Raw genomic sequence first — 16,223 nt, forward strand, 5'->3', positions numbered from 1 at the left:
TGATTCTGCTTCCTCAGAACTATGTAACAACACGTTTTCTGAAGAACAAAAACCTGTTGACCACAATTTTCAGGCAATTCTCATCTGGTTTAGCTACTAAGAAAATGCGATAGACTTCTAGATTTCTTTTTAAGATACAGCTTTTCAATTGTTTATTTGCTTCTAATAGCCTTTTTGATTTTCAGTATCTCCTGTGTCCAAAACATTTTGCATTATTTTGATTTGATTAGTCTACTTGTCTAATACAGAGAGAGGTTCCAGAATCTGTGTAGCCTGAATGAATCTATGGAGTCTGTTTCTGAGGTTTTTTGTTTGTTTTCTTTAAGCTGGGAACTGTTCTTTGGTAAAAATAAGATTTGAAGAACTCATGAATTTGAGTCCTTTGCATTAAGACAGAAGTATTTTGGTTGGTTTGTTATATGGGAGTAATTTAGGAAGTGCCTTTTTGCAATGTGTTTTGTGTTCCTCCATGAACTCTGTTTCAGTGGCACTCTTCATTCTGAGTGATGTCTTGAGCCTGACTGTCTTGGGTTTTTTTACAAGCAGAATTCTGTTTTTACTAGGTAGTCTTCTGGTGCAAAAGAAAGAATGAGCAAACATGGTCTCTTAGCGGGGAAAGTACTACTACATGCAAGATCTAAGTTCTGAGAGCCATTCTGTACTCCCTTTTGCTTATCCGAGTATCGTTTAAATTTTGATGAAGGGTCTGTAACTGATTATACCAAGAAGTATTCTTCTCTCAGAAGGAAGAATGTAGTGAAATAAAACAATCCTCATGGCAGTGGAACATAAAGCTACCCTGTAGTATCTCTAACTGTAGTTATTATAGGATGCCCATCCTTTTTCTGAAGAAATGGCTCTTGTCAATGTTCTAAAGTAATTTGGATGGTTAACGCTTTTCAGGTGAATCATGAATAAAACATTTAATACAAACTAACTCTAGAAAATGAATTTCTGATCCTTAAAAAAATCACTGTAAATACAACATGATTTTTTTTTTGTGAAGACTTTCTCTCTTGGTAATTACATTTCTAACCTTCTTTAGTGTCGTACTTCAATAGTGTATCTGAGCACTGTCTATGCTACATCAGTGACAGTGTCTATAGTGCGCTTCCTTGAGCTGTTGGGCTGCAGTCATTTTTTGGTGTTTGCTTTAGTTGCTTGCTTTTGTTTGTTTACCTTGAGAATAGGGAGTCTCAATCTTAATTTAAGCAAGTCCTTTTCTAAGTGGGTTTTGGGGTTGTTTGTTGAGATATCACTGTTTTGGAAGTGTTGTTTCAAAATTGATATTTTTAAGAACTTTTCTGAGTTGTACAGAGGAATACAGATTTCTTAGTGTTTTATTAATCAAAATTTAAATGCATATTAATTATTTTACTTCTCATGGTCTACTGTTCATGGATCAATATATTAAAATAGTATTTGAACTGAGAACCAATGGAGATTTATAAGCATCGTCTTGATGTTGAGGAATTAGCATTTTGTCCTTATCTTCCATGCTTTACATCACAGTAATTCAGCTTGGAAGTTAGGAATTTGTTAATAGCAGCTCAGACCTAAGCCAAGAAGCAGGGACACATTTTCCTATTGCATGAGATAAGAAAGAAGTCAGTAGGCACAGGCACTGCACAATTGTCTTTCTGTGCAAGCTGTGTGATTTGGAACAAAGGAGAGAGGATCTATAAACTTCAGAACGTCATAACTGGAGAAGTTCATCAATAATTCTTCTGATTTGATGGACATCCACAGAGTTGAAACTGCTATGCAAGTAAAAATAAAAGCAGCAAAAATAACTGTTTTCCCAAATTGTTTTAACTTTAAAGCATCATGCTACTTCAATATGTCATTAAGGACAATTTTGTGAATATGTTACTTTAAACTTCTGCTAAATTATATAAACAAGATCATGAATACTGCAATCAGAAGGGAAGGATATTCTAAATTGTCTTCCTTCATAGTGAAATACAGAGCTGGAGACTAACTTGTATTAGTAACACTGAAAAGCAGAAACCTCCCTTGAGGACAAAAATAACATTGCAAAAGCCTCTACAGCATTCATAATAGGAACTTTACCTGACTGTCATGATTACGTTACTGGAAATCCTGAAAAAGGGTTGTGTTAGATTTCAGATTGTGTTCGAACTCTTGATTTTGGATTAGCCAGTATTGGTGCAGTATGAAGATTACATTTGATAAGTGACCATCCTTTGCTATATATATAACCATTAAAATTGTTTACTATCCAAGTGTCTTTGAAACTGGTTTAGAAATACTTCTTCTATTATCAGTGTAAACCCAGTAGTTTTGTACTGAAACGATGTAAAACTTTTTGGTCCAGAAGGGCTTACTTCTTCCTCTTCAGAAGTGTGATTACATGAATTCTTGTTTGACTAGGTCATAGTACATCCTGAATGGCTGGAGAAATACACCCAGTACTAATGATGTTTGGATTGGAGAGAGATAATTTAATTTTCTCACTTGATCGTTGAAAACTTATGTCATCTCATTGTAGACATTTCAAGGTTTTTTTTAAAGAATGTGTGTATAGGTGCCATTTTTTAATTCTCTGTAGCCCTCACTGAATACACACACTTGTAAACCTGCAAAATAACTTCTAATCTGGAATGGATTTGAAATAAGGTATTCTTCAGCTGACACTGGATATGGTAAAGGTCTCAAGCCAACTTCAGTAGATTAATGTACCTGTAGTTTTAAAGGGTGGAGGGGGAGGAAGTAATAAGAATGCACCTAGCTGAACAGGAAAATCATCTCTGCAGGATTCTTGTCTCTGGGTCCTGACTGATGTGTCTTAACACTTTTGAAAACTTCAGTGTCGGAAAAATCTTGATGTTCTTGAGTAGAATTTTCCTCTTTACTGATAACTAATCAGGGGAGTCTCATTGCTCTGGTGACTTTCCACCTTGAATTGTGCTTTACCAGGTGTGCTGGAATCATGCCTTGTGATAAATTATTCTGAGATCCGTTTTTCTGTCTACATTCATTCCACACAAATCTTGTGATTTTGTTGAGACTCCTCATTTCTGGGGGAAAAACCCTCAAGCTTTGCACAGCTTGTAAGGGTGTCCTTAAGGAAATTGTCTATGTGATGCTGTAATAGCATCTTTCATTTTTATAGATTGCCTTAACTAAAAGATGAAAGCTTTTAAAAATATGTAGTCCAAAACAGAGCTTACTAAAAGCCCTGAAGGTACAGAAATTACAGTAGTAGTAAAGCTACCAAGTTCATCTGTTTACTGTACATATCTTTTCCTTTTTCTGATTTCTAAGGTTGGTGACAATCCTTCAGCACTTCTGGAATCAAGCATGTCCTACTGCTTGCCTTTTTATTCTTGGATGTGCCTTACACTTGTTGGCTACATTGTTGAAGTGATAGAATGTGAAGTGTTTAAAAATTATTGCTTATGAAACTTACATCTTGTATTTTAGATACGACATTATTGTCATTGTTTATTCTTCAGTACATGCCAGTAGTAACTAACAAGTCATAGTATTATAGAATCATAGAATGGTAAGAGTTGGAAGGGACCTTAAAGATCATCTGGTTCCAATCCCCCTGCCATGAGCAGGGACATCTTCCACTAGACCAGGTTGCTCAGAGCTCCATCCAACCTGGCCTTGAACACTGCCACGGAGGGGGCATCCACATTTATTGGGTGAGGGGAGTTGGTTTGTGTTGGATCCTTCAATTATTCAGACTCAAGGATTTTTAATCCTGCTCGCATGATACCTTACAGGGAAGCAACATAAACCTTTTGAAAAAATAAAAATAAAAATTGGATATTTGAAATTATATATTACCTATATCTGGTAAGGTGATTATATATCTCTTGAGGTGTTAATGATGTATGTGATTGTATAGCTGTTAAGGTGTTGATGATACAAAACAAATATTAAACTTTATACTTTCTTTTGCCAGCAGATGGTTACAGCAGTTCAGACTCCTATGCTTCAGATCCAGAGCAAATTGGAAGCACTGTAACGCGGCAACGGTCAGTAGAGTAGCAACTGAAAAAAATAAATAAAAAGTGTTTAGAGAAGCCTGTTCTGAGCTTCTGGTTGTTTGACAACTAGCTTGTAAAATGATAGCTGAATAGATTCTTAACTTCAACACTGGGGAATCTGGAGCCAGTCTGTTTTCTAATGGATTAACAATGTATGCTGTTCCTGTTATAAATTGAAAATTCAAAAAAAAAATGTAATCTAAACAGTTGTTTGGGACTAGCCAATCAAATGAAACTCCACATTCAGTCAGAAATCTTGATAAAGACTATCTCCTTAAACACAGGGGAATGTAAGCACAGGAGATCATGATGTTACGTGAAACCAGTTTTATTTTTAAAAATGTCCATTAGGCGTTAATGGAGAAGGACCTTGTGACTCTGCAGCATAAAAGAAGAATAAAACATAAATTAAAAGTATCATGGCAGTAACTTAATCTCTTTTAATAATGGGCTTCTATAAAATGAAGGGGAGTCATAGGCCCAACATAAACCAAGGGGTTGGAGGAATTTAGGCAAGCACATAAGCAACAACTGCATTGTTTGACGTAAGAGAATGTGCTGTACTAGTTGGTGCTAATTGTTCCCATTAAATCTGCCTGAAGAGGATTAAAAAAAGGTACGCCATTAACGATCTTACAGTCAGTTTCAGAGGTAAGTTTCAAAACAAAATTAGAGTGACTTCAGTAGCAAAGAAGGATTTGCAGTTGCCTCAGTACAGCAGCTTGAAAACTTCTTTCCTCCTTTGTTACTTAATGGCAAATTTGATTTTCTGTTCTGCTTCTGTGTATGTTTTTGCACTATCACCATGATGGATTCAACACGTTCTTTTCATCTCTGATTTTGGGGTGGATTCTCTTGCTGAACTTGTGTGGAAGAGTGAAGCTTTCTGATGAGTTGCCACTTTATGGCACAGGTAGCTTCTGTCTGGGTCTGGCAGTTCTGTCAGTGTCCACCCAGGAAGTTTTTCTCCCACTTCCTCTTCCACTGATAACTCTTCTACCAATTGCAACTTTACCTATAGAGATGGCATTGTCCTTAACCCTACCATTAGTTCAGAGTATTTTCTATATTTTCAGAAAGCAAAAACTGACAAGGCTGTGTCAGATAACGATAGTTCAGGAGTGTCCTTAATCCACTTTCTCCCTTTTTCAGTCCTACTTGTGCCTTTTATACTAGATTAGCTAGAGGGGTGACCCTAGGAGTCGGTGTAAATAGATTTGTATTTCATCAACTGGAGGGTTACGCAGTGTTATAGAAGAATTGCCCTGGAGCGTATATTGAGAAAGCAGACTTTTCTGTTGCGACACCTCAATTTTCTGTCTGAACTTACACATTCAGGAACTCTGGGTTTGTGTGCAACTTGGGTCCCTCTTACCTCTCCTAGTTTTATATCTTCTGATAGTTACAGAAGAATATTACAGAAGTCAGTTGCAGAAGAGATTTTATCACTGAGTTGAATAAAAGAGTAGCTGTACTCATGTCAGTGATCCAGTAAATCTGTCTTGCTCAGATTGGACTAGGTAGGAAGTTTCTGCGAGCTGTTTTTGAATGGAAGCTGTACAAAAATTCTGTATACAATAAATCCCACTTAAATAGCACTTCGTCAGTACTTCATCCTTCTATCCTTTCTGAATGTGTGCTCGATGAAGTTACAACAGGTATCCACTAGATGGTGATCCTACCTAAGAGTGAGTTAAAATTTCTGAAGATGCTGCCAAATATATAGCTTTGGAAAATTTCAGGCAGAGTGTTAAATAACGATCTTGTACACTGAGATGCTCCTCGATATTCATGGAGGCAGGTCCAACAGAAACAGTATTCTTCTTCGATGACATTGAGCTTAACCCGTTTAAAACGTAATCAAGATGCTGACTACATCTTACATACTTTGCAAATTATAGTGACTACCATCTGGATGGAAATACCGTATTTAGGATTCTCTGTTCCTGAGCTATCATTGTTTGGGATGTGTGTCAAGCTATTGATAAATTACTTGTGGTAATATAATAATTTTGATAATGGGGATTTAAGTAAATAGAAATGTAAAAACAATTGTGAAATCAAATAATACCAGAAGTTTAAAACTGATTTTGCAATCAAATTCAATGGCAGTCGGGCTTTTTTCCATCTGTCAAACTTTTTTTTTAATTGCATACTGTGAAGACCTTTTGAATTTTAGTTCTCTTGTAGCTGCCTAAAACCATTACAGAGGCTTATATGTTTTGCAGATCACATTCAGGAACATCTCCAGATAACACTGCACCGCCGCCACCCCCTCCAAGGCCTCATCCTTCTCATTCTCGGTCTTCATCTTTAGATATGAACAGATCCTTTTCAGTTACCCCAGGTAGATATACTATGTTCCTAGCATATATTGTTTTTCAGCACATATATTCTTGAAGTAGACAATTTTTTTTTCCTCTGAAAGAAGATTTAGAGTGTGTTTTTAGAACACTGCTTCTGAATGAAAAAGCTGAAAATGTCATCACTATTCCTGTTTGTATTAAAATTTATACTCCGCTTTGCTTAAACACGTAATTTAGAAATATACTCTGAATGCTGGCATAGTAGTCCTTTGGGTGAATGTGGGAAGCAAACTCAGGAAACAACATTTTGGTAGTGCACCCATGTGCGATGAATTGTATCTGCCAGCAAATTTTCAAGAGGAGTTATGTTGGTATCCGATGTGTTAGAAATGGGTGTTAAGTATTTCACTTCAGAGGAAATGATTAAAGGTCACTTCTGATGCTCTTATTAAGGATTTTTATTGTCCTTTTGACTTGTCAGTACTTTTAAATTCAGGATCACAAAGTATGAGAAAATGTTAAGAGCATATAATGAGGGTAAAATTAAAAAAAGACTAAGATCAGAAAAGGATAACCATGTCTGTACTTTGAGCTGGCACAAGAGACAAGATACATGTTTTAATTCCTTGTTTTGTCTGCTTGCAAGTTTGAAATGAGATGACCTTAGAATTATGGTCCTCAATATGACAGGTTAATATATAGGCAGAAATTTCTTCGTGTTGACAAGGCAAAAAATTAGATAGCACTGTAATGCGAATAGTAACAATCTTGACCAAACGTGATGCCTCTTTTACAGGTCAGCAACAGGCTGGAGTTGTTGCCTATCCCCCTGCAGTGCCTCCAAGACCACAGCCTTCACAGGTGATGTTGTCACTTTTGAAAAATTATACTCTTAACTTAGTGCATTGTTTTTATGGAGCTCTAACTTATCTCTAAATGAGTAATATTGCTTGGTATTTTTTGAAACTGCTATGATGTGAATGATGGCAAAACCTAGACTATAGCCAAATGTTAGCCTTTCCTGAATAGATAATTGCTTCTGGTGGAACCATGGGAAAGGGGTTAAAGCAGAGACTGAGGAGGAATGAGTGGCTCTGGAGCTCTGAGTTGTAGGAAAGAGGGGAAAGTTACACTTTCACATTTCTTTAGCTGTCCCTGTATAGCTAATATGTGATAACACAGACTGAGAGAGCAATCTTTCAAAGTTTTGCAAAATAAGCGCTTGTCTTCCGGGAATAGTTTTATGTAACATGCCTCCTCCCAAAAGGAGTGATCCCACTTTTTCCTTGGTCATAGACTTGGTGATCTTTGCAGTCCTGGTCTGAGTCAGTTCAGTTAGCTTATTTGATGGAAAACAAATCCTGTAAAAGTTGGTTTTTCTGTCTCAACCAGCTGAATCCTTCAGCTGCTGTGCAGATCTGACATGGGACAGATAAAATTGCTTTTCAGTTATTTTTCAGCAGCAGATACTTGTTAGAATCTGAGTTGTCAGCAATTGAAGTCAGTCAGTGGATCCAGAAAATCATCTGCAAGTAAAGAGGGTACAATGACAGACATATTCTATACAGTGTGATCACATAAGAATGTTTCCCTATGGAACTAAAAATCTGTATCGAGCCTGACAGAGCGAAGCTGGACTGTATTACAACAGAAACATCTACTGTCCAGTGAGTCTAGGTAGTCCTACGGTGTGTCCACCTTTGGCCTTATTCTTTGGATAATAGCACTTCCGACTGAATTTCCATTTGTCTTAAATATTTCTCTACTTTTATTAACACAGGGGAGTAGTCTTTGTGTCTTGGATGAGATGCACTTTGTCCTACTGACACAACATAAATATTTGTCCACTAAAAAGGCAAATAATCTTTGTTCTGTCACAAACTGTTGTTTGGTGAGATTCTTTGCATCAGATAACTATGTTAAGAACAATGTCACTAAATATTTTTGTTATTTTATTGCAGGGTGCAGGTCCTCATGTGCATCGCCCAGTAGATGCTGAAGGCCTAATAGTTCATACCAGTACCTCACCTCAACAAATACCAGAACAGCCAAATTTTGCAGACTTCAGCCAGTTTGAAGCATTTGCTGTTTCAGGTGTAAACAAAGAGGAAGATGATGAAATTGAAACACACTCAGAAGTCTTGCCGGTGAGCAGAAGTGCAGAGGTTGTCAATTGCTTAATACCACTAACTGCTGCTGTGGGTTTTTATGATGTCCCAATGCATTGCTAGAAAGCAGTTACGTTACACACTGCTACATTTATTTAGCAATTGCCAAATACCTAGGCAGAAGAAATAATCTTCTCAGTTCTTGATTGTAATTCAAAAGATTTTTGTACGTACTAGCGTATATGTGCACAAACATAATTGTGTTGGTGCATTTAAGACTTAGCACAGGCGAAACTTTTCTTCTATTCACTCTTTCCAGCCTTCCAAATGTCTTGCTGGTAAGTTTTCAAGTAGTATGTCTTAATAAGTGAGATGACTGTCAAGTATTTTAAACATCTGTTAAAACCCCATTAATTTGTTTTTGTTCAAAGCCATTGGGCAGACAGCTAAAGTGAACAGAGCTCCGGCACCCTTCTGTAATAGATCATTAGAGATGTTCTTGTTTCCTACTTACAGACACAGGACTTAAAGTTTGTTTGGAAGCCTCAGGGTTTATTCCTGTCAATGCCATCATAGCTTACTGCTATTACATGAATTACTTTTTGTATTTCTTTCCTAATTTGTAGCCTTCATCCAGATTGTACGCTCTCTGGAGCACTTTGCATCCTCAGTTGCAGAAGTACCTGTGGTGCTTTAAAGTTCTCCCAACTATCAGCAGCAAGTTCTTGCTTCCCTTTGATCAGGAAGGTCAATGATGTAGAACCATTTGAGCACTCTCCATGCACCTCATTGCAAAATCAGCTATGTTAGCTTAAGGTGCCACTGAAAACTGCTTAAATTAAGCTTACTGATTGTTTTGCATTGAGGTGGACAAGGAACAGTTGCATTGTGATCCATTGGAGGGATTAACCTTTGGCAGTAACAAATAGATAATAGTGGTAATGTAATAGCAGAAACAGCTGTAGCAGTTTATCATCACAGCCTCTTTTGTACTATACAGAGCCTCATAACATGGGGGATTTGATTTTATTCACAGGTCTTCCAACATCCAGAGTACAATGCCTTGAGAACATAGTACTTTCAAGTAACTATTTCATCTTTTTTTCATAGTGAGTCCTGTATCGAATCTTAATTTCTGTATCAAAAGACAGGTCTGACTATTGATTCTGGAAGTACAGCTTTTTACTTATGTGCCTCTTCTGTAAGATGCTCCCAGGCCAAAACAGTGTTTGTGACCAAGATAGTTTTAGATAGTTTTGCTCCAAAGCAGGTATTGTTGTTGTATTCCAGCTTGTGCTTCTAAAGAAGGCTTGAACTGGAATTTTAAGTGTTAACTGTATTCATGTATCAGAAACACAGCATACTTGTATTTATTCTGACTGTTGCTGAATGGAATATTTGTTAAGAAGTAGTTTTCTAAATACCGTTTATATCCCTTTAGGTTGACAAGCCCTCTGATTCTGCAAGTTCTCTTAGAGTTGCCAAAGCAGATGGAAGAGCTGAAGACAAAGCACCTGCGAATGTCCCCACAAGTGCGGTATGCAAAGTACACTTGGAAGGAGAGTGCAGTTGTCTGATCTGTATGAAATTATACGTCAGTTTTGATTTGCAACAGCAACTTTATACACTTCCACTTGAAACCAGTTTTCTTAGGTCCAGTATGAGCTTGAAATAGGCACATGTATGGTGAATTTTTGCATCAGATGATGTTCCTGATTAGCTTTATTCTCGAGATAGCAGAATATTAAGATACTTGTAAGTGTTTGAATTTTTGAAACAGAGCAACTTTTAGAGCAGAACTTGGTTAACAGTAGCTTTTTTTTGTTATAGACACATAATTACTGGGGGGGAACCATGCTCCGAGATGTGTGTTTGCGATTGTCAGTTGCACCATGGTGTTACTGCTCACACTCTATCGGTGTGTAGCAACTTACTGCCCTTTCACCAGGGTACAGGATTTTAGTACTTAAGGTTTTTTTCCAGACCATATGAGAATGCACCTAGATGTCCATCAGAAAATACCTGTTACCAGGTTATAATCCAAGTAAAATGCCGTTTGTGAGAATTAATAGACTGTGTTTCCCTCTTCAGGGTAAAGGCACTACCCCACTTGCTCCACCACCAAAGCCTATTCGCAGAAGATTAAAATCAGAAGATGAGCTAAGACCTGAAGCTGAGGAACATACACAGAAAACAGGTGTCATAGCTGCTGTTCTTGCTTCACAGCCATCTATTCCTAGGTAACCCAAAGTGTATAAATACATCTGTTACTGGAAAGTTTACATTTAAGCAGCATATGTGCTTTCTGTTCCAGGAGTTGCAAGCAATTTCATTGTGTTTGAATTAGATTAATTTAACTGTTCAAAGGTTTTTGTTTTTTAAACAAGATGATCTTGAAGCCTCTATTACTGGGAGACCTTTTAGAGAACTTGAATTTTGGAGTGTGAGCTCTTTTTAACTTCTGCAACTGTGTTGGAAATAAGTGGTGGAAGTATTAAGATGTAGTGTTTAATTTCAAATAATGATTGCTGTGAACAGTCCAAAATGTGCAGTCTTTGTGTCCTAGCATGAAAGTAGATTGTTACGTTAGTCACTTTGAGATAAATGAATGTGGTATGGTGTGTTGGGACTTCAGAAAATTGTTTATGACACGTTTGTCAAATGTGCTGCTTGCTGTTTCATTGAAACCAAGTATGTGTGGCTTCCATGCAAACAAAGTTAATCGAGCCAGGCAGAAGAAGGAAAATTAACAGAGTAACAAGTTAAATAAATTTGAAAATAGTGTTCTGCTCATTTCAAAAAGAGGGACTGTAAATGAGACATTTAGCTAAGCAACGAAATTACTTATTACAATACCTCTAATATATTCTCAGATCAGTGGGGAAAGACAAGAAGGCAATTCAGGCATCAATCAGACGTAACAAGGAAACCAACACTGTTTTGGCCAGACTGAATAGTGAACTGCAGCAGCAACTAAAGGTAACTCCATAATCTTTGTCTAAGAGAAGGGCCTGAGAGGGCAAGATGTTAGTGATGCACAGTAACAGGCGTCTCTGCAAACCAATGATATACATGGTAGAGGATATTGTATAAAATAATCAGTTTTTTTTGTAGATCATAGAATATATCTATTTGTGACAATCTTTGAAATTACAAAGGACACTTTTACTACTACAAAACACATTTTTTCAATGTCTTGATTTGCTTTCAGCTACACTAAAAATAAAAAAGCAGAAATCTTAATTTTGTATTAATAATTTGAGGTAGCTGTTGCAGTCATCAGGTGGTTTAAAAGCAGTATTGAGAAGAGCAGATGAAGTGGCTTGCTTTCTCCTGAAGGAAAAAGAAAACCTTAAAGTCTTAATAAAATTATACATATTTTTAAACAGATATAATAATCTGGAATACAAAACTTCCACTTTAATAAGAACAAAAATAGTCATCTGTTTATCTAGGTCAGATATCTGACATATCTGACAATCTATCATTTTGGATTTATCTGAAGGCACCATCTCAGTATCTTTCTCTTGCCATCTTTCTTACCTTAAGATATCTAATTTTAATTACCAAGTTAATTTTTTTAAAAAATCTTAATTGTACACATGAATTAATCTGATACTGTCTAGACTGGAAGATCGGCTATTGTAAAAACTATCAAGCCTGAATTTCGCTTCTTACTGTTTGAGAGTCAAGGTGCATAAAATTCACATAAGAGGAAAAACTGGGGAAATAAAAATTGTGAGTTTCCAATCCTTTAACTGAGACGAGAGCTTACCCCCTTAACCTTTTAGACTTCATTTGAAAATATCATAGTTGAGTTTCCAGCTGGTTACAGCTTAGTGGTTTTAGGTGATTTGAAAGAAATGACAGCATACTAAATGGCTTCACCTTTGAGCAAAGTATTGATTTTTATTTATGAGTAATTACTAGCTAGCCAGTCTTCTATTCAGATTATGAGAAGAGTTCTTCAGATTCTAGAAAAGACTTGAACGTTAGTTCTCAGAACTGAAGCTGACATCTACCAGTTTTGGTCGCATGAGGAATTTTTTAATATTCATTCTCTGTGGACAGTCAGTAGAAAATCTTTCTTTTGTAGGATGTTCTTGAAGAGAGAATCTCCCTGGAAGTCCAACTGGAACAACTTCGACCCTTCTCTCACCTCTAAGCCTACTGCCGTTAACTGTGAATTTACTAATTTTGAAAGGGGTATTGGTTTCAAAGCCTATTTAAAGATCCATGCATCTATCTCGGTGCACTCTATTCTACATTAAATGTTGTGGTTCTGTTTTGTCAATTTGTCCACTTTTGTATTTAAGTGTTTTAATTTCAGTACAGAGAAAAAAAAAAAGATCTTCTTCCTTGAATGTGACACTGCCTCTCACATCATTTTCTGTGGTCATCCGTCATCATCTTTGGACTTCAGTTTGCAGAGTTTGTCACCAAAATTTCCAACTGGAATTTTTTAGTGGTTTCTTTTTTCCCATTGAAATATCTTTGAAGAAGAGGATTGCTAATCAGTTGAATTTAAGCACATAAACTCTTGTTTTGCTGTGGCATTTATTGTATTGTGCCAGAAAAGAGGAAAAACCAGTAATCTGTCATCAGCCAGTGTTACTTCCCGAGCTGCCTTTCGCAATTGAAAAGTTGATCACGATTCTAGAAAGCCTGCCTCTTTGCAATAAACCAACTTATTCAAGTTGAAGGAGTTCTTGCAGGCTGTTTGCCATATCAACTGGATTTGATTTTGTTTGTTGCATACGTTGTAGAGTATGTAACCACAGATTGCCAGGTGTTCACATTTTATCCACTCATGATCCTGATTCAGCCGCATGCATATAAAGATCTATGGTACAGTTGGTAGTCTATCACAGACCTTTTCCAGTCCTCCCTTTTGTGAAGAGTTGGGTGTAAATCCCCAGCACATTAATTACACTTTACCTAAGCACCACCTGTAATTGCATGTTTCACACATTAGCTTTTAATAACAGATCACATGCACCAGTCTTCACTATAACAAATTGTATTGTCAAGTAATGTGTCAATACCTCTGTGAACTTCTAATTCCCAGCAAAAAAAAAGGAAAAGAAAAAAACTGAACAGTTCGCTTCTTAGAAATTCTGGGGTACCTTCTGTCATCTTGTTTCCAGGCCTTATTTCTCTGGCATATAGACAGGCTTCACTATTAACAAGAGTTTCCTGAGTGTATCCTGCTATTCAGGTTGATGTACTGTATTAGGATTTGTTGTATATTGTATGATACACACCTTTTGATCTCATATGTAAATTTGCATTAATTGCTGACTAACAGCAGATATTCTATTTAATGGCTTCTTCTGGCTGTGGGATCATAGATGTTTAACTGCATGGATGTATCTCTGCAGAATCAGAACTAGCAATTGTGTGATTTTTACACCAATAAAACAGCACAATATTTTAATTTTGTTGATTCATCTTTACCTGGGAATTGAAACTAATTCAAATGGGGGGAGCGTTTTATTAGAGGTCTGTAGGGAATTTTTTGTGATCTTGTGGCATGTATGAGAAACAGTTGATCATAATCCCTTGAGAATTTTCTTCCTTTATTTTTTTTAGCTGTTGTTCAGAAGTGATCAAATTCTCTTGGTAATCTGTGGCTATACTCCTTTTGTATCCTCCTATAAGCAAATTTAATATAGTTGTAACTTCTAAAAAGTAAATGCTAGTACTCACTTGAGTGAAAGAAATGTTTAGTTCTTTAGTCTTCATTTCTGATTTGATTTGAGAGTACCTTTCCAAATTAAAACTAAACAGATCACCTGTTGGCAGTCGTTAGCCTCACTGTCTCACTGCTGTGCTTAAATGAAATGCTCTTAACATCTGCTTCCCTTACAAAAAGATAGCTCAAGTTGGGTTTTTCTGCTGGATATGCTGTTTGTTACAGTGAAGAAGTAGTATTTCTCTTTTGGGTTATCATATACAGGCTGGATAAGTATGGTTAATTTTGATTACTGTAATTATTCCAACATTTTTTTTCAAATATCATGGAAGTGTTGGAGATAGCTTATGTATACAATCCAAAGCAGGATTCCCTGGTATGAAAGACACGAGTGTCATAGCTGCATGAAAGAGATGGTACTTTCTATTTGCCTGTAAAGGGATTGAGAAATGGTCGCTAAATGGGCACAAAGGTTACATATAAATGACATTTCAACTATGTCTTGCCAGCTAGTAGATAAAGTGCAAGACTTTGATGTAAAGAAAAAAAAAGATATAAAAGCAAAAAAAACGAAACCAAAACAAAAAAGAACTCAAAACTAAGAAAATTTGAAGTTGATGGACTAATCACTTCTATTACAACTGCCAAGTAGCAAGAACAGTGTTCAAAAAAGTGGGAAAAGTGAGTCACTTAAAGTTGGTTTCAAATCAACATTCTTTGGCTATAGTATCTTGTCCATAGCTTTTTTTTAATTAAAAATACATTTTTAAAATAGAAATATTTACTTATTTAAGTATTAAGCCTATGTTTATAGCAGCAGGATTCTTAAATTGGAATTTAACATTTTAATCTTAAATGTAAAAAGCCTTTTACATTCAAATGTGACGTGTACATATGAATATCTGTAACATTCATATCTTTCTAGTGGAATGACAAGTTAGTGTCTCAAGTGAAGAACTTAAGCAAGCTGAACGTTTTTGTCTTGCCAACAAGTCTATTTTTAAGAATTTTTGTGGCTTACTTTTAATGCATCATTCAGTACATTTTAAACCAGTTTTTCATGATCAGAAGAGCATCTAACTGAAAAATTACTTATGTCTTAAGAACATCACTGCCAATGATGTTCAGAAGTTACCTCACTTAGTAATGTAACCCAACTTTAATCCCTTATGAAATTACTTCCCTGTCTTCACTGTTTGTTTGATCGTGATCCAGCTACTTGATGCATTCTTTTTTATGAACTTAGATTGTGAGCTCTTTGGGGCAAGGTATTATGTACTAAACGAGAGATGTGCTCTCTATATTGCAAGTATAAATGTAGACCACTAAATAGTATGGAGTGTGATTCATGTACCCGGCTAGGATGGATGGACAGCTGCATGCATTTCTGAAATCCCTGCAAAATGTGGTTCTTTGGGCTTGGTGATCGAGGGGGGTGTCTGTTTCCTCGTTTGGTTTGTGTTTCCTTTGTTTCTCCTACTAATGTGCCTCTTTCTTCACTCCACCTGCTTTGGAGTTGCTTTTTTCTCCATTTATCTTTGCCTGTCTTTGGACTGCAGAGATTTCCAAAATGCAAGGGCAAAAAGCTGAAAAGCTGCTTTTTTTGAGCAGTATTTGAAGTCTGCCTAGTGTAAACTAGTATTTTCAATTCTTTTGTACTTCACCTGCCCCTCATCTTACTTGCAATTGTATAGTACGTGAACTGGAGGATCTCTTATTACTGAAAATGTCTTATGTGGGATAAACAAAGTTGAGGTTATAAAAACTTAAAACTAAAGAAAATAAATTTGCAGCGTTGTTTTTTGTGTGAGATGTCTCTGTCCCTTATGGATGGGGTGTGCTGTGTTTCTGCTCTGCATTTACGGTGAAGTTGAGTTACTCCCCTGGGTTCAGCTATGCACAGAGTTTGTCTCCAAATGCAGCTTCACTGATGACCTAGTCTGAATCACTTTTTCCTTAAAAAAAAAAAAAATCATCACTGTCTTTTGACTCTTTCTAGTCTTAATTTCTAGTATAATATAGTTTTGTGAAATGGTAATACATTACAAAAATACTTTACTCCAAAATGGGTAATATAAAAATGCAGTTCTTG

At 36.4% G+C, this 16,223-nt stretch overlaps 1 protein-coding gene across 6 annotated transcripts in view; it reads left to right on the forward strand.

Annotated features, from left to right (window-relative positions):
* REPS1 (RALBP1 associated Eps domain containing 1) overlaps positions 1-16,016 on the forward strand; it is a 72,643-nt gene extending 56,627 nt beyond the window's left edge. For 3 of the 6 annotated variants that reach the window (XM_075413936.1, XM_075413935.1, XM_075413938.1), the window contains exons 13-20: positions 3,938-4,010; positions 6,251-6,369; positions 7,125-7,189; positions 8,290-8,475; positions 9,878-9,973; positions 10,528-10,676; positions 11,310-11,415; positions 12,533-16,016. In XM_075413936.1, coding sequence (XP_075270051.1) covers positions 3,938-4,010; positions 6,251-6,369; positions 7,125-7,189; positions 8,290-8,475; positions 9,878-9,973; positions 10,528-10,676; positions 11,310-11,415; positions 12,533-12,601 — 863 coding nt within the window. In that variant the 3' untranslated portion in view covers positions 12,602-16,016. The remainder of the gene's footprint in view (positions 1-3,937; positions 4,011-6,250; positions 6,370-7,124; positions 7,190-8,289; positions 8,476-9,877; positions 9,974-10,527; positions 10,677-11,309; positions 11,416-12,532) is intronic. The other 3 variants (XM_075413934.1, XM_075413939.1, XM_075413937.1) reach the window with 2 other exon arrangements.
* The last annotated feature ends 207 nt before the right edge of the window (positions 16,017-16,223 follow it).

The sequence above is a fragment of the Opisthocomus hoazin genome, chromosome 2, assembly GCF_030867145.1.
Source record: "Opisthocomus hoazin isolate bOpiHoa1 chromosome 2, bOpiHoa1.hap1, whole genome shotgun sequence".
NCBI lineage: Eukaryota > Metazoa > Chordata > Aves > Opisthocomiformes > Opisthocomidae > Opisthocomus > Opisthocomus hoazin.